At 40.4% G+C, this 17,071-nt stretch overlaps 3 protein-coding genes across 4 annotated transcripts; 2 read left to right on the forward strand and 1 right to left on the reverse strand.

The window, feature by feature from the left end:
- Window positions 1-161: 161 nt before the first annotated feature.
- Window positions 162-3,674, forward strand: LOC147852842 (V-type proton ATPase subunit E-like). The gene is made up of 7 exons (XM_087333373.1): window positions 162-287; window positions 380-515; window positions 2,462-2,562; window positions 2,647-2,800; window positions 2,902-3,095; window positions 3,297-3,396; window positions 3,480-3,674. Exons 2-7 carry the CDS (start codon window positions 414-416, stop codon window positions 3,513-3,515), a joined length of 687 nt encoding a protein of 228 aa, XP_087189499.1. The 5' UTR covers window positions 162-287; window positions 380-413; the 3' UTR covers window positions 3,516-3,674.
- A 2,142-nt stretch (window positions 3,675-5,816) lies between these two features.
- CHLM (magnesium-protoporphyrin IX methyltransferase) lies at window positions 5,817-7,109 on the forward strand. Its single transcript, XM_087333605.1, has one exon. It carries the CDS (start codon window positions 5,925-5,927, stop codon window positions 6,966-6,968), a length of 1,044 nt encoding a protein of 347 aa, XP_087189731.1. The 5' UTR covers window positions 5,817-5,924; the 3' UTR covers window positions 6,969-7,109.
- A 1,043-nt stretch (window positions 7,110-8,152) lies between these two features.
- On the reverse strand, window positions 8,153-11,321 carry LOC147852844 (uncharacterized). Of its 2 annotated transcripts, XM_087333677.1 has the most exons (4): window positions 10,861-11,315; window positions 9,883-9,967; window positions 9,130-9,171; window positions 8,153-8,512 (listed from the first exon to the last, which is right to left on the reverse strand). In XM_087333677.1, exons 1-4 carry the CDS (start codon window positions 11,266-11,268, stop codon window positions 8,448-8,450), a joined length of 600 nt encoding a protein of 199 aa, XP_087189803.1. In that variant the 5' UTR covers window positions 11,269-11,315; the 3' UTR covers window positions 8,153-8,447. The 2 variants fall into 2 exon arrangements, with proteins under 2 accessions (XP_087189803.1, XP_087189804.1); XM_087333678.1 differs by lacking the exon at window positions 9,130-9,171 and having other exon boundaries at window positions 10,861-11,321.
- Between the last annotated feature and the right edge of the window lie 5,750 nt (window positions 11,322-17,071).

The raw sequence follows: 17,071 nt of genomic DNA on the forward strand, positions 1-17,071 counted from the left end.
GAAAAAGGAGTCAATTTTAGAGATACATGTGAAGGAGACAGGCTATATATATAAAAAAACAAAACAATTACAAAATAAAATAAAAAATAGCAAAGAAAACATGATGAAATGAATAAATAGATAGAAAATATTCACTAAAATAGAAAATACAAATAGATAATAAATAAATAATTAATCAATTTATACCAGAAGAAAGCATTGTGAAGAAGAAGAAGGAGAAGAAAAAGAAGAAGAAGAAGAGATCGAGCAATACGGCATCGAAGGTTTCTTAGATCCACACAGATACTGTATGTTCCTTTCCTTCTCCTTAGATCTTTGTGCTTGTCTGTTCTTTATCTTCTCCTGAATCTCTAGTTTCTTTTTCCCTTTCTTTCTGCAGAATACGTCTCATCAGAAGCTCAAGTCATTCCACCATGAATGATTCCGATGTTTCCAAGCAAGTACACCAGATGGTACGATTCATCCGACAGGAAGCAGAAGAGAAAGCTAACGAGATTGCTGTATCTGCTGAAGAGGTATGTCTTCCTATTCGTTACATTATCACAGAGATTTCTATGTGTGTGCCAAATGTCTTCTTTCAATAGAGAGAACGAGAGAGTTCTTAAACCAGAAGCTGATCCCTTTAAACTAGCGCACGACTCAAATTCATAAACCAGAAGGTGGGTTGAATTTATTGTCAAAAGAATGCATTTGAAGAATCTCAAATATCTTTAAGCAACACTTCATGCTGTAGTATGTATTATATTTGTTTAAAAGGAAACTTTTAAAGAGTTGCATTTTTTCATATAACATTCCATACAACAATATCCTTAATCCTTCCTCAAAAGGAAACATTGGAAAGGTTTCAAACGTCTTATCTCTTTCAAAGCTCAAACGTACAATGTACATCTGACTTTTCGCACTTCATTATCTTTCCCCAAAAGGAGAATTTGAAGAGTTCCAAACCTTTTCATGCAATATTGACTGCTGTATATTCTTAATGTTTCCTCAAGGGAAGAGATTTGTAGACTCTCAAGACTTCTATCTCCCTCAAAAGTACCATCGATGCTCAGAGAATCTCAGAATATATAGAATAGTGTTGACTTCCACTATATAGGCCAGATCTCATATTGGAGTGTTAAGATTTCAGACACAGTTACTATTGACTCTCGGGACCTATATATCTTAATTTGTGTACTATTTTTCAAGAACACAATGCCCGTTCGGCATAGTGTAGCTTGAGCAAGTGAACTGGTTATTTTCTTGACAAACTTTTATATTAATGACTTATCTTGGATACTTGTGTTGTGTTGCTCAGATTTTTTGGAAGTTGATCTTATGTACCTAATAGTATTTTCGAGAATCATATGATCCTCCCTCCAGCATAAAACTAATTTCAATATGAGTTACAAAGCTCACTTGGATGACAGATTTGCATGAATGTCAGTTTTTATGTTTGATTTAATTTGAGTTATCATTTTCTTGCCATTTATACTACAATGCCATATCTCAAAGCTTGCTTTCCCTATTCGTGTGTCAGCTAAATTGGACATGCATTGGTTCTTTTTAGATTTATGGTTCAATCAAGAGATGGAAGAATATTTCCTTGCATTGTATGACATCAAATTGTGTTGATATGCTAGGATGACTAAGTAGATGGCCTCTAGGTCAATTTAAGACAGTGGTCGGAATCAGGATGAATATATGCACAAGAGGACTCTGAGGAATTGTTCAGTTAACCTATCATATTTCCTAATAAAAAAACTGTGAACCATTCAATTGTTTCCATTCTACTTTTGACGTTCTTGGTAATTTGATGGGCTAATCAGTATTATATATTCCTAGTTGAATGCTTTTCCCATTAATTTTCTTGAGTTTCTATGTGTTAATTTCTAAATGTAAATATCAATATCATAATCACGCATCTGGGGATGTTTGCTAAGAAATTTTAGAAAGAAAAAGAAACTGTATTCTCTTTGAAAAGGCTGTGCCAGATCTCTCTTCCCTCTACAGTTTTAGACATTCTTTAATTGACTATAGTCTGCACTCTGTAGTTCAAGGGCTTAAATAACAATTATGTTTGGAACTTTTATTATTATATGTCATTATTGTATCTCTCAAACTGACATTATACAATCTACATCAACATTGTACATCTCGTATGATTAAGTGAAAGATACTAAAACACGAGATGAAATGCTTCTGATTATGTTTGAATATTATTCATGAGATGTTCTCTTTCATGTGATTCTTTTGTTTTTATCAAAATAACAATGTGAACAGATGCACCAGCAAAATCAAGGGTATCATATAATGGCCATATTTTAATTTTATGACATCACTGGAAAAATGTCGTTGTCCATCTTAAGTTGATGAATAATTCAGGCTGGTTTGTCATTGAAAGATTTTCAGGATATTTATAAATTTGCTTTTGCATCACATGTATATAGCCTTGCAATTATTAAGGGTTTTGCTGTTGCAGGAGTTCAACATTGAGAAGCTGCAGATTGTTGAGGCGGAGAAGCGCAAGATAAGACAGGAATATGAGCGGAAAGAAAATCAGCTAGAAGTAAAAAGGAAAATGTAAGATGAATTTGTGGCTAAAGTATTGTGTCTTGTTTATTGTGTTTCTATTGCTTCTTGATAATAATGTTCTATGTACAATAGTAACTACTCAATGCAATTGAATGCATCTCGCTTAAAAGTTCTTCAAGCCCAAGATGATCTTGTTCGGGGCATGAGAGAATCTGCAGAGAAACAATTAGGAACTGTTACGACTAGTGCCAGCTACAAAGACCTCCTCAAGGATTTGATTGTTCAGGTAAACTCCCAACATTCCATGATATCTCGGTTTTCCAAGGCACTCCGTCTATGACTTGAAGTGTTGGGGACATTTATATAATATTGTTATGAACATTTCAGGGCTTGCTTCGCCTGAAAGAACCGTCTGTTATCTTGCGCTGTAGAGAGAGTGACCTTGGACTGGTCAATGCAATCTTGGAAAATGCAAAGAGCGAGTATCTAGAAAAGACTGGTGCTGATTATCTGAATATTCAATTAGATGAAAAGAAATATTTGCCTCCTGGCCAGGATGCAAAGAGTGCTGGACAATTCTGGTAATATTAAATCTATATATATGTATATATATATATATATATATATATAGAGAGAGAGAGAGAGAGAGAGAGAGAGAGAGAGAGAGAGAGAGAGAGAGAGAGAGAGAGAGAGAGAGAGAGAGAGATGTATGTACGTATATTTCTTTTTCAGATTTCATTTCATGACTACAATCTGACTAGGTGTTTCTTGACATAGCACAGTAGTGGAGGTGTTGTGTTAGCATCAAAAGATGGACGCATTGTCTGTGAAAATACATTGGATGCCAGATTAGGTGTCGTTTTCAAGCAAAAGCTTCCCGAGGTAATGAATGTGACAAGTTATTGTACATGCTGTATTATGACAAACGGAAGAACAAATTTAGAATGAAATATGGTGTGTTACAGATAAGAAGGCGCCTTTTCGGAGAAATTGGTGCCTAAGCACTTGGGAGTGTACTGATGCAAGTTCTGGTGATGAGTTCTTAAGCCAGTGAATCTTTCTATTTGTGTGTGGAAATGATGCTTTGTTGGTTGATACTATTTGTCTTTTCTACTGTGTCATTGAACTGAAATTGAGATGAAATAAATATCATTATCTAACATGCATTGCAAGCATTAGGAATTAGGATATTGAATGTCATCATATTTTTCAATATCCTACCATTTTCAATGTATAATATCAATGTCAGAGTGGTCTGTATCGTGGAAGTATATCAAATAAAATGATTTGATTCAATAATTTGTGCACTGTAAAGAAGTTAGTGTCAACTCTAGAGTATTAGAGTATTGGCAAAAGTTGCTTGATCAATCTCTTTTCCATAGCTCCTTCAAAGAAATAGATACATCCTGGATTATGTATATTTTGAGGATTGAATTGATGACCATAAGTGAACTATGTCTACCTAACTACTTTGCCTTCCATCCCTTGTCGACACTACCAATTCTTATCGGATTTTATCATACCAATATTTTTGCTCATGAACAATTTAGCCTCATACATTTGTATCAAGAATGTCGTTTCTGTGATCACTAGAATGTTTGTATGTAAACAAAATAGGAAAACATAGCCTCAAGTAAACTGCAAGAGAATATTGAAATGGCTTGTGTGTTGAAGGCTAAAATTTTGATGTCTCACTTTAGTCATTTTTATCACCGTGCATTTGTACCAAGAACATTCTCCATTTCTTGGATACTTGAAATGTTACAAAGATAGCATTCTATAAAATATGAAAAATATGAGAAAAAGTTAACATCAATATACTCCTTAAAGAGGAGACTTGTGATGATGAATTTGTCATCCTTTCTTATATTTGAGATTGTCGTCTCTAGCCTGAGGCATTTTATGAAACTTTGGGATGATATGCCTGTGTATTTCTAGTGTAATAGGGTTATTGGAGTTTGAGTGTGCATGATACGTCAAAGAACATAAAGAGTGGCTTGGGCATGAGTTGTATGTAAAGATTTCTAACAAGAGACCTTTAAAGCAATGCATGGTACTCTTGTTGGCAAAAATTTGAGTTTGACTTAGAGTTTTGTTCATTAAGATGAGATGCTCGTAACTTGTGATGAAGTAGAGTTTGAAGCCCATATGAGAGCATTTGGTAAGAATATGTATAATGTAGTTATAAATATACATGTATAATACGTTTGTGGAGTATATTAGGTAAAGATAGGTCCATTCACTTATAGACAACTATTTGGTTGGCTACAATGTGGATTGCTATTTTGTAGACATACACCTTGGACAACATACTACCAATTGGGCTCACTATATAAAGTGCACTTCTTCCCACTATCTTAGTGACGTAGTGATTAAATTTTAGTACAATTCTCTTGTATTTTGATGTTTGCATTTTCTTAGTAGCAACAATGGAATCCAAGAGGCAATCAATCCCATTGCTCAAGTCAGCTGCAACATAGATTTAATGCTCCAATTTAGGTTGCGCCACACACATTTTTCTTCCTTACATTTAATCAGCTCCATGTTTGGTTTGCATGTGAGCATAGTTAATTGTTCAAATCTTTGTCAATGTAATGTAATAGAATGGGCAAAACGCAACCAACATAAATATACAACAACACAGAGAGAAACTTCATATTGATTCCTATGAAATTGTGGGGACGACAATGAATGAGATGGTTATTTTTATTTTTATTTTAGTAACACTTTTACTACTAGTGGGAAACCTCAGAGGTGAAAACCCACAAAGAATAAAGAAAAATATACAAGTGTCGATTAGACACTAAAGAGCTTAAAAGCACGCAAAGCAAAGGTTGTAAATTTGGAGTGTGATGTCTCTAAGTTGCAAACAATCAAATAGAGATTGCCTGAGGGATTGCTTAAAGAAGCTAACTTCATGGTCAGGATGATGCGCATTGCAAGCACACACGAATGGGTTCGATCCCATGCTTTTATGGATCAATCGGGAGGGGGTGGGGGGGTCGATTGTGACCTAATTGTTTTGCGAATCCGAAAGGCAGTCTCTTTGACTGTCTGTGAAGGTGCATAGACTGTCCTGTCTATTAAGGTGCCCAAGTCCGGATTTGTTATGATGGCCACGAGTCCGATTGTTTTTTATGATGGCACATTGGGATGTATGTGTGTGGGGGTGCCCATTTAGTTAAAAGAAGAAAAAAAAGGTCTGGTTTGGAGGCCATTTCATCCAAAGGCCAAGCAATGGATGGGGCCTTTGAGATCCCATCCTCATCCATATCCATTTCTCAAAGAAATAACACACAGAGCAAAGAGGAGGTCTCTCTGTCTCTCTGTCTCTGTCTCTTTTTCTCTGCAGAGATTGTTCTGTTTTGCCAGGAATCAGCTGCAAGCTAGCAGCTACCTGAATTCATTCAATGGCGAGCCTTCACCTCCATGCTCGCCTGATGACTCCTCCCCCTGCTCCCATCCTCTCCCCCAGAACCTCCATTAAACCCACCCATGGCGCCTCCTTCCTCTTCTCCTCCAGAGCTCCAAGCTTCCCAGCTCCCATGGCTTCTTTCAGCATCGATCCTCATCTTCCTCTTGCTTTCCTCGAGGATGCGAGTAGCAGCTCGGGCCTAGGGTTGGCTCTGGCGAGTGGAGGGGTCATAGCCATTCTCGCTACCACGCTGTCTCTGGCAGACCCCCAGAAGCGGCGGCAGCAGGAAGCTGCGACAGTGGGAGGGAATGAGAAGGACGCGGTGCGGAACTACTTCAACACAGCCGGATTCGACAGGTGGCGCCGCATCTATGGAACCACAGATGATGTCAATGACGTACAGTTGGACATCCGGAAAGGCCATGCCATCACGGTAGAGAAGGTGCTAGCCTTCTTGAAGCAGAAGGAAGGGCTGGAAGGGGTGAGTGTGTGTGATGCAGGGTGTGGCACAGGTAGCTTAACCATCCCTATGGTCCTTGAAGGCGCCCTTGTGAGTGCTAGCGACATCTCAGAAGCTATGGTATCGGAGGCATCGAGAAGAGTTGCAGAGGCCATCGACGAAGCGAAGAAGAACAAAGCCGCATCTCCTCGCGCCGAAACCCTAACCCTAACCACGCCACAATTCCAGACCAGCGACCTCGAATCGTTGCAAGGGAAGTATCACACTGTGGCTTGCATAGATGTGCTCATACATTACCCTCAAGAGAAGGTGGGAGGCATGATTGCACACCTTGCTTCTCTCGCGGAGAGAAGGCTTATCATTAGTTTTGCCCCCAAGATGCCTCTGTTGGTTCTGTTGAAGAGGATTGGAGAGCTCTTTCCTGGACCCTCGAAGGCCACCAGGGCTTATTTACATTCGGAGGCCGAAATCGAAGAAGCTCTTAATGCCGTCGGATGGACAATCCGACAGAGAGATATGACTTCTACCAAGTTTTACTACTCCAGGCTCCTAGAGGCTGTCCCTATGGGTAAGAGCTGAGATGAAAATGAAATGTCTCTTTTCAAGTGTTTGCTCATAACTACTTACCCCTATGGAACCTCCTCTTCTTCCTATGTAATTTGATCATAATTATTACCCTTTTGAGATGTCTCCTTAATGTATTCTGATCATAATAACCCTTTAGTGTTCCCTCACATTTTTTTGCTACATCATTACAGCAACTCTAGCTTTCGTTGCATATTATATCTATTTCTTAATAACTCATGATGAAATTGCCTATGGTAAAATCAGTGCAGCAAACTCCAAAAATTGGATGGCTCTATGGTGATTTATTGCATGTTTTTGTATCATGATGTCATCTAACCATTTGACTGAATGGATGCATAGCAACATAAAAAATTTATAATTCACACTTAATAGATAGTTTTCCATAACATGCATAGCTTTTGGACTCAAGGAAGATTTATTGTCAGTTCAGTTGAAAGAGCTTTCTGTCAAGTTGTAGGGCTTTACCCTGCTGTCCAATTCAAAATCTCATCACTCAATTGCTAATATTTTACTAACCAGATAATAGCATATACAACAAATGGTCGAGAATCTCTTCTACAACTGTTACATTATAAATTTTTACACCATCCAACTGTTATGTCAGGTTGCATATTACATGTTCTTTAACGCATCCCTTATCGTGTGGATAATTCATAATTACCGTGGAAACCTGATTTTATCCCAGTAGGTCACCATTGCCAACTTTAAAGATACCAAAGCAATCAGATTCCAAGGTAAGCCGAGACTAACAAGCAAGCCATGTAATTCACTGAGACTAAAAAGGAAGATTCATAATTTGCAAATATGAGCTAGTGAGAATGCCCCCAAGGATAAATTAGAATGCAAGCATATTGGAATTTGAAAACAATTTTTTTTGGTGATCATTAATAATTATATATGGTCTTACAATGAAAGCATAGCTTGCTCAAAACTATTTGTTAATTATGATACAACAATATGCTCCGTAGAGTTAAAGCCTCTGCATGACAAAAATATGCAAAACTCACAAACATTTGGTAGATACAAGCATCGTTAAAAAAGAATTATGCCTTACCACAATCACTTGATGTGTAGGAGTTTTCAAAATTAACCAATGTTCAAGTATATCGCATCTTTCAAAAGTAGACATATAATCATGAAATATAACCAAAATTAAAGTAATCAAGAGAAGGATAAAAGAGGAAATGGTATACTTTCATAATCAATAAACATATGCAGAGATGTATACCGCTTTTAGCACTACTACTATAGGATTGTTGCGTCTCATTTCAAAAGTAGAGAGCGACATTTGAGCAGGATGTGTTGGATGCTTGGCTGCATCTAATTGGCTAAAATATTTGCTTCATTCATAATGTAGAATTTTCTTGTCCAAATTCCCATGTTTGCAGGGTGGCGGTTTTCTCTCTGCCATTTAGCATCCAATGATGTGGTACGATTCATGCATATGCCCAAACTATTTCTGCTGTGTGTTTAATCTTCCTCCTTCATTAGCTCTTTCAGCGCACTAGCTGCCGTCACCTTTTCTGGTACAAAATCTGTTATACTCAAATGACAACCAAATCAACACCAAACATTTGTTTACATACAAAATCTTTATTCTTAACGCCCATTTCACTACTTTATGTAGATTTACTGATGAGAAAACACTGAAAGCCTAATCAAAGAACATAGTCTACAAGATGCACAGAAACTATTATCTAAAGCGACATGGTCTACTTATTTTGTGCCTGCTTGAGGATTTCATCAACAGTAAAATCCACATTAGTCCAACCCTAAGAGATGTCTAATAAATGACTTTTACTAAAGACAATAATCCTAGTCCTAGGGCCAGAAAGACAGACTAGGAATAACATGAAGAAGACATAAGGATTGCAATTTTAGTTCATGCAAATGACTAGGGATAGGAGTTTTCAGGGTCCTGCTTCTATGCTTCTGAAACTGTCAAAAAATTAATTGCACGAGGTTCTTTTTTATGCTTCATCAGCTCAAATTTTATACAGCTCAAGGGCTAAATTTTGTATTTCCCTGAAGATCTATAATTCATTGTACAGATATTCATTCTTTTTATATTCCAAGTTAAAACTGAGAGTCATAGAGAGCAAATATCATCCAAAATACAAAACCGTTTATCAAGATCATACATTACTTTTACCTGCTAGAAAGTGGAACCTTTTTGCTGCTCTTACATTTGTTGCTGCAATATCAGAAATACAATTTTTTCTTCAATTACTTGTAGACCGAAAATAATTTTTTTTTGAATTAAGATACATCATAAGACACCAGACACAATGTCATCATAAGGAAGCGGTCATGTCATTTGCAAGTCATAAATTTGGTTCCTATACATCCTCTTCTTTGGAGCACTAGTCTCTTCCTGTTTCCCCTACATTAAGAATCCTGGTGTAATTGACCCCACAGCTGTTGCAGTTCTTCCCATTATTGTTTCAATGTCCAACCCATCTACTGCAAATTCTACAAAGAGATCCTTCTCTACAAGCACTTAACCATTCCATAACGAATGCTTCAGTCACAACCTCTACATTGAGTAACAAATGAAACTGGTCATAAGGTCTTTGACCTGAGAATCTATAGCTACCCCATGCAATGCAATTTCACATTTTACAATTGCTATTTTTACAATGAGTACGTGCCATTATCTAGCCTGATCTAGTAGATGCAACTGAAATAGTGCACTGGTTAATCAAGTGAAATGCCAAGCTGTAATTTAACAATTCATACTACAGAAGTATGCATTGTATCAGGTCTCCAGGCATCTTAGAGCAAAGTTCGCAATCCCTTTTCCATCTCCTTTACTTCTTAATTGCTATCAGAAAATTGAAATCCATGCCAATGAATATTTCATTAAACATAAATACAAGGGGGTTATGAAGAAAAAGAAGCCCACCAAGATCCTTATAGTTCAGACTATGTCTTCTATCGCCAATCATGTGTTCAAATGATAGCTCTACAAACTTCTCTAGAAACAACGCCTGCAAAATAAATCATCAATGTTTTACACGTTTTGGAGAGGGTGAAAGAAAGATATTGTAAAATCAATCATGAATCTATTATGAATTTTATATTTAGATAGATAGATTTATTTTTAACGTTCACAGAAGAGCAATTGTGATCTATGAGACAGGGCCTAGTCCATGGTGAGGATCAAACTTTCTCAATTTTATGATGTTTGATGCTACAGTATTAACCACCAAGCCAACAGCCAAAGAGAGAGAACAAAATAGCTTCCACAAACAATTATCAATCTTTACAAAATGTAGCGAGAGAGAATAAAATAGCTTGCAAAAGCAATCATCTATATTATGGAAAGCTTGAAGAGTGAGACACGGTGCTCTAAACTTAAAAGTTACTGGGTATTTGGAACATTAATTTCTTAGAAAGAAAAAGGAAATCGCTATTTACATTGAAAGTTATGAAATTAGTTTATGGTAGATGATCCATATAATGTGAAGTGTTAATAAATTCATTTTCAATGATGAGCATCTATATGGAAATTGTGTGTGTGAGTGTGTGTGAGAGAGAGAGAGAGGGAGAGAATTATGTTAATATCTGTTGGAGGCTGGAATTGATTGAAAAAAGCAGTTACACATAATTGTTTTCAAAATATTTAAATTTCTTTTTTTGCCTTTATTTCCAAATATATAAATTTGTAAAGAAAATAGTGGAGTTGTGTTCTTTTTATAAGTATTTTCAAGCAGAAAGTTCAAATTTTAGACAATTAGTGAAAACGGCACCTTCTTTGTACCGAATACATGTAAAGAAGAAAGAATATGAGATGCATATATATACGACATCAACGAAAAAGATGTTTTTTTATAGATATGCATATCACAATAAAGAAAGAGAAAGCTTTAGACATACATACCACAGCTTTGGCGATGACATAGGAAGCTTCAGAGCTCATGCGAGTATCTCCATCGTTTCTGATGAGTCTCTTCACTCTCGCGAGAGGGAAAGGAATGTTGGAAAGAGATGCTTTCTTAAGCTGAGGGGACTTGGAAGAAGAACTAGAATGTCTACTGTTATTAGAGGAAGCACTCTGGTATTCACTATTAGCGGTTGTTGTTTCTGTATGTTGTCGATGACGATGTAATTGGTCTTCTTCTTCTTCTTCTTCTTCCTCCTCCTCCTCCTCTTCTTCTTCTTCCTCCATGTCTTCTTCATCTTCGATTTCTTCAGGATCTTCTTCCTCCTGTTGGAGCTCTAGCTCTTGCTCTGATGGTGGGTATGGCGTGGTCTGCTGACCATTGGGGAGAGGACCTGATACCACCATGGCATGAGAGGTCTTGGTGGGCAGCTCTCTGTCTCTCTCTCTATGCCTCTGTCTCTGTCTCTCTCTCTCTCTATATATATGATTCTCTCTCTCTCTCTCTCTCTCTCTCTCTCTCTCTCTCTCAAGCTTCCAACATCTTGAAAATGTGCCCCATGTCAAAAGCAAGTGTTAAGTGTTGGTTAATAGCCTCCCTACTCACTCACTCACTACACAAAAATTCGAATCTCGTGTGTGCTCGCATTGCTCTTCCGAATGGCACACTCTGGTCTCTTCTGGACAACCATGCCGACCACACGATCTCTCTCTCTCTCACTCACTCTCTAGAATAAGGGTTAGGTCGTGTTAATGGAGTCTCCAAAGAGGATGGGATATGTAGCTTCTGTAACATAGAGATAAAGGATGAGTATCACTTTACATGCAAGTGTCTAGCTTACATCGACATAAGGGAAATAATACCAAGACATACTAGGACCCTCTCCCAACTATTGGATACCTCGGATATAAAGATATTACGTAGGTTTATCTTAGAGCTAAACATAGAGAGAAAAAGCTACACAGTGTTAACCATAATCTTCCTAATATACACTAATATGTAACCACTGAAATTTTTTAGGGATAGGGGGGACGATGAACGTGGATACACCTGCACCACATCAGCCTGTCCCTTGTTTTAGTAGAAAAGGCCCTCGGATACCAGGTTTCCAAGTCATTTGTTGTGTAGAAGCAATCAAGAAGATAAGGGAATGTGAGTTACGCCACCTAGAAGATATGGTTGACATGCCTTTTACATCGGGATCACCAGGCCACACTTGCATCGAAACCCTTTGACCTCCCGCTCCTTTTCGAGAGATTTGGATGGAAATTAAACTAGTCCTAGCACATTGCCATTTCCTATTGAGCGGCAAGCTCAACCAGAGCCAGACCGGCTGAATAAGCGAGAGGAATCGGTATGCCGGTGAGCAACTGAGCTGGTAAGCAGTAAGGACCGGTAAACGAGAGGAGCCGGTATGCCGGATCCAATCCGTAACCGGAAGCCTAGTATAGGTTAGACTACTAGGCAGTTATAGTCTCGTAGTTAGTGTCAGATGCTCGTGTGAGCATTGAAGTACACCGTACTTCTAACAGTCCCGTGTGGACTTGTATAAATAGCGCTGATGAGCGCGTTGTAGATACAGAGCACAAAGTATTCATATAATTTTGGAAAATAGTGTGTTTTGCTCTCTCTCTCTCTCTCCCGCGTACTCTCTCTCTCTCTCTCTCAGTGTATTGTTCTTTCTAACGCTTCCGCAAGCAATCCTTTACATGGTATCAGAGTGCGTGGGTTGAGAACCTCTGCTGCAGACATCTACGCTTGTGAAGGAAACCCTAACAGATCGGAAAGCAGACACAAAGGAGAAATGGATAGAGGTATGGCTACGTCGCTCCCGGTGGAGAAGCTCGACAGAACCAACTACGCATCTTGGTCATACAAGATGCACCAGTACCTACTTGGGCATGGCTACTGGAGTTATGTTGACGTAGTGAACGACTTAGCACCGGAGACGACACAAGGACTTCCCAGTGTGGGAACAGGCGGCAAGCAGTGTGATGTACTGCTTCGCGTCCAGTGTCGGTGACCAGCTGCTTAGCCATATCCGTGATGCCAAGACACCGAAGGATGCTTGGGGAAACTTGAAAAAGGTTTTCGCCGCAAGCACCACTGCCCGGAAGCTGCAACTCAGACAAGAGTTGAGCAATGTTCGACAGAAGAACATGTCGGTGGCAGATTACACAGCCTGGATCAAAGGGATCTGTGACTCGCTTGCCTCTATTAACATTACCGTAGAGGAAGACGAGATGGTGCAGGTCTGTCTTGGAGGACTGGCGTCCAAGTTCGGAGCTTTCCGGACTGCGGTTTGTACAAGGGAGAATACGCCCTCATTTTTTGACTTACAGTCGATGCTCCTTGTAGAGGAGAACCACGCTGATGCATCTATTAGTGCATCCCCAGACAGCCGGATGCTGTACACGGGAGCGGATCGGTCCCGTGGGCGTGGTGGACGAGGCAGGTCGGCACGCAATGGAGGCGGCCGGCAAGAGCAGGAACGAAGGCACAGTGAACGTGCCGACAACAGTTCTGGGACTTCCACAAGAAGGGGGAGTCAAGGTGGTGCCGGAGGCCGGCAAGACAAATCCGCTACGGAATGCTGGTACTGTGACAAAAAGGGCCACAGGGAAAGCGAATGCTGGAGAAAGCGTGCCGATTCGGACAAATTCGGATCCGGCAAGACCGACAAAGCTCTCACTACGCAAACGGATCGGGAGGATCCAAGAACGGTAAGGGGCCAGCCTTGGTGATGAAGCACAACGCAAACTCAATGAAGAAGACCACCTCCAAATTGGAGGAAGTGTGGTATGTTGACTCCGGTGCATCGAACCACATGACGAGCCACGGGGAGTGGTTCTCCTTTTTGGAGAAGCCGGATCAACCGAGAGTTGTCGAAACTAGAGACGACACTCCCCACCCGATCGTGCACGTCGGAGAAGTCCCTTTGAGCCACGTTGGACAGAGGGGGAAGCTGATGAATGTATTACATGTTCTGACGATCACGAAGAACCTAGTGTCGGTCGGACAGATTGTCAACCAGGGGATGCAGGTGCGGTTTACGCACCTCGAGTGCTTCATTGAGGATGAGGGCGAAGTTATTGTGCAAGGGCACAGAGATGGGAGGATGTTTATCCTCAACACCAATGATATCGGCACCGCACTGCTCGCCAAAGGACAGAAGGTCGAGTCGGATATCGACCTGTGGCACAAGCGGATTGGCCACGTCAACTACTGAAGGCTTCAAGACCTGCAAACAGAACAAGTCGTTTTCAGTTTGCAAAAGTTTAGCGGCCGGAGAGCCCAGATTTGTGAAGCTTGCCAACTCGGGAAGCAACACCGGCTTCCATTCCCCACCGAAAGAAATCGAAGCCGTAACAAGCTCGATCTTATCCATTCGGATGTGTGGGGACCGACACAAAATGTTAGCATTGGCGGGAGTCGATATTTCGTCTCCTTCATTGAGTGGAAGAGCGAAGTCTTCAAGTGTTTCCGGAGCCTCCAGAAGATGGTGGAATGGGAATCGGAGAGGAAGATCAAATGCCTACGGTCGGATGGCGGAAAAGAGTACTTTTCCGGCCAATTCAACAACTATCTGCAACAAAAAGGAATTTGGCGAGAATTCAGCTGCAGATACACACCGCAATAGAATGGTGTGGCCGAAAGGAAGAATCGGTCGCTGATTGAGGCAGCTAGGGAAATGATGGAGGAAAAGAGCATGCCCAAGTTCTACTGGGCGGAGGCGGTCCAAATTGCCGTTTACATCCAAAACTGGATCGGAGACAAGGTGTCAAGTCACAAGTTGTATTTCGGGCGCAAGCCGAACTTGAGACACCTCTGGATATTCGGGCAAAGACTCTACCGCGCTTGAGGGGGAGACGCAAGGGCAAAGACTCTACCGCGGGCAAAGGCAAAAAAACTGTTGAACCCGTAGGTAAGAGAAGAACCGATAGAGGTGGAGACAAGAAGAAAAATGAAGCCAAGTCGACGAAGGAAGTTGGCACATCCGAACAGGTCGGAATAAACGGTTGTGAAGAAGAAGTGTACACTCAGGAAGAGAAGTGCATGCTATGCGGAGGTCATCACGATCGTAATGGCCATGATGCAGAGTCGAATGAAGAATTCGACCTCGGTAAACCGGCTGAAGAAGCCAAGGGAAGCACGGAGAAGGCCAAGATCCGGACGTGGTCCGATGTGGTGAGAGGCCTGAAGCCGAAAATCGAATCGGAGGATACCGATTCAGACAAGAGCTGGAACGAGTCGGAGACAGCCGATTCGGATCAACAAACGGATCCGGATGAGTCGGATCAACGAGAGGCCAAGGAGACACGGACGCAGCGGAAGTCGATGTCATCGCAGTGGAACCGATGGATCGGCAAGCGCTAGAGTCATAGCAGCGAAGGAGCTAAGATGGGCCTATTGAGCAGACATGCCGAAGGTCGAGGTGTGCAGAACCAAAGGGGTCGCGGCAAATGGAACCGGACCGGACAAGGAGCGCGAGCAAGGCGAAGCGACGCAGGAGAAGTCGGTTGGAAGAATCGGCTGCCACAAAGGTTGACACTACGACCCTACCTCAGGTTGAGCTTGAGGGGGAGTGTTGATCGGCAAGCTCAACCGGAGCCGGATCGGCTAAATAAGCGAGAGGAATCGGTATTCCGGTGAGCAACCGAGCTGGTAAGCAGTAAGGACTGGTAAGCGAGAGGAGCCGGTATGCCGGATCCAATCCGTAACCGGAAACCTAGTATAGGTTAGACTACTAGGCAGTTATAGTCTCGTAGTTAGTGTCAGATGCTCGTGTGAGCATTGAAGTACACCGTACTTCTAACAGTCCCGTGTGGACTTGTATAAATAGCGTTGATGAGCGGGTTGTAGATACAGAGCACAGAGTGTTTATATAATTTTGGAAAATAGTGTGTTTTGCACTCTTTGTCTCTCCCGCGTACTCTCTCTCTCTCTCTCTCTCTCTCTCTCTCTCTCTCTCTCAGTGTATTGTTCTTTCTAACTCTTCCGCAAGCAATCCTTTTCCTTTATAGAATATGTTAAACCCCATAACATCTTTTGTACCGCACTAAAACTCTTTTACCTATTTTTATTTTTCCATGATTGGGTATACATCCCATATTGTAACCAGTTGTCTCATGGGCCAATTTTGGACTTAGAAGATGTTAACATATATTTCTTTCTTTCTTCTTTCTTCTCTTTTTATCGTAATTAGCTTACACTAGTTGTAAGTTGTTGCATTACAAGCACTATGTCTTGGGTTTGAAACCCAATTTTCTCACATCTCCATTACATCATACATATCTCTTAATTCACTAGATGCCATTATGGAATATAGGGATTGAACCTATGAGACCCCCCGATCTGCATTGGGCAACCTTACCAACTAGCTACATCCATCTGGGCTTCCTCTCTCTCTTTCCCTCGGTTTTGTCATGTTGTTGGTCTAACATCCATAACATCGAAATCTACAACTATGGTGAGAAGCAACATTCAACCCTTGCCATGGGCCCCACGAAGCCACATAGATCATACCTAGGTTCCAGTGGACATTTCATACATTTGTCTATCTATCTCACATATATTTGACAGAATCGAGAACCCAATCTATCTAGCTCACAATGAAAAGACATAAATTTTGAGAGAACCCAAGCCCCATCCTCATTGTACGTTTAACCTTGTCCCATTGATCACATTGTGATCTCCCCTTGACATCTAAAAACTAGGATCTTCTTTCTTTCTTTCTTCCTACACATTGATTATAAGCCTACAAATGTCAAATGGGTTGTGGAGAAGCCTAGCTAGAGTAACATCACATTTTCCCCAATTAAAATCTTCAACTTGAAGAGTACCTCAAATTACAACATGAAACATTCATTGCCACATGTCAACTCATTGACAATGTTGCCCACTATCAATTCCCCATGTGGCACCCAACCACTAAGGCCTATGTTTTGATAACCTTATGCACTTGGGTTCAAAATTCATTAATTGCACTCATTTACACTAGATGCCACCATAACAACCTCATATATTGATGCTATGTCTTGACAAAAACTTGCAAGCAATATTCAAATTCACAAGGGGCAAACCTTATTAATTTACTAAATGATTGTGTGAAATGCAAAGATTAGATGAATGGCCTTTTGGCAAACAAATTAGATTTTTTGTATCAATTGTTAAGAATTTGTCAGTTTGTTTGTTTCACTCAAAATGTGG

This window comes from Azolla caroliniana, unplaced genomic scaffold (assembly GCF_043228905.1).
Source record: "Azolla caroliniana isolate FFs.n. ecotype wild unplaced genomic scaffold, voAzoCaro1.0.p SCAF_17, whole genome shotgun sequence".
NCBI lineage: Eukaryota > Viridiplantae > Streptophyta > Polypodiopsida > Salviniales > Salviniaceae > Azolla > Azolla caroliniana.

What these genes read in the sequence shown, in the direction of transcription:
- LOC147852842 (XM_087333373.1), top strand. Translation starts at nt 414, where the DNA reads ATGAATGATTCCGATGTTTCCAAGCAAGTACACCAGATGGTACGATTC. An exon ending in CTAGAAGTAAAAAGGAAAAT is followed by an intron (nt 2,563 to 2,646) that starts GTAAGATGAATT and finishes TATGTACAATAG; the next exon opens with TAACTACTCAATGCAATTGA. An exon ending in TCAAGCAAAAGCTTCCCGAG is followed by an intron (nt 3,397 to 3,479) that starts GTAATGAATGTG and finishes GGTGTGTTACAG; the next exon opens with ATAAGAAGGCGCCTTTTCGG.
- CHLM (XM_087333605.1), top strand. Translation starts at nt 5,925, where the DNA reads ATGGCGAGCCTTCACCTCCATGCTCGCCTGATGACTCCTCCCCCTGCT.
- LOC147852844 (XM_087333677.1), bottom strand. Translation starts at nt 11,268, where the DNA reads ATGGTGGTATCAGGTCCTCTCCCCAATGGTCAGCAGACCACGCCATAC. An exon ending in ATGTCATCGCCAAAGCTGTG is followed by an intron (nt 9,968 to 10,860) that starts GTATGTATGTCT and finishes TTTATTTTGCAG; the next exon opens with GCGTTGTTTCTAGAGAAGTT. An exon ending in AAGGTTCCACTTTCTAGCAG is followed by an intron (nt 8,513 to 9,129) that starts GTAAAAGTAATG and finishes TGAGTATAACAG; the next exon opens with ATTTTGTACCAGAAAAGGTG.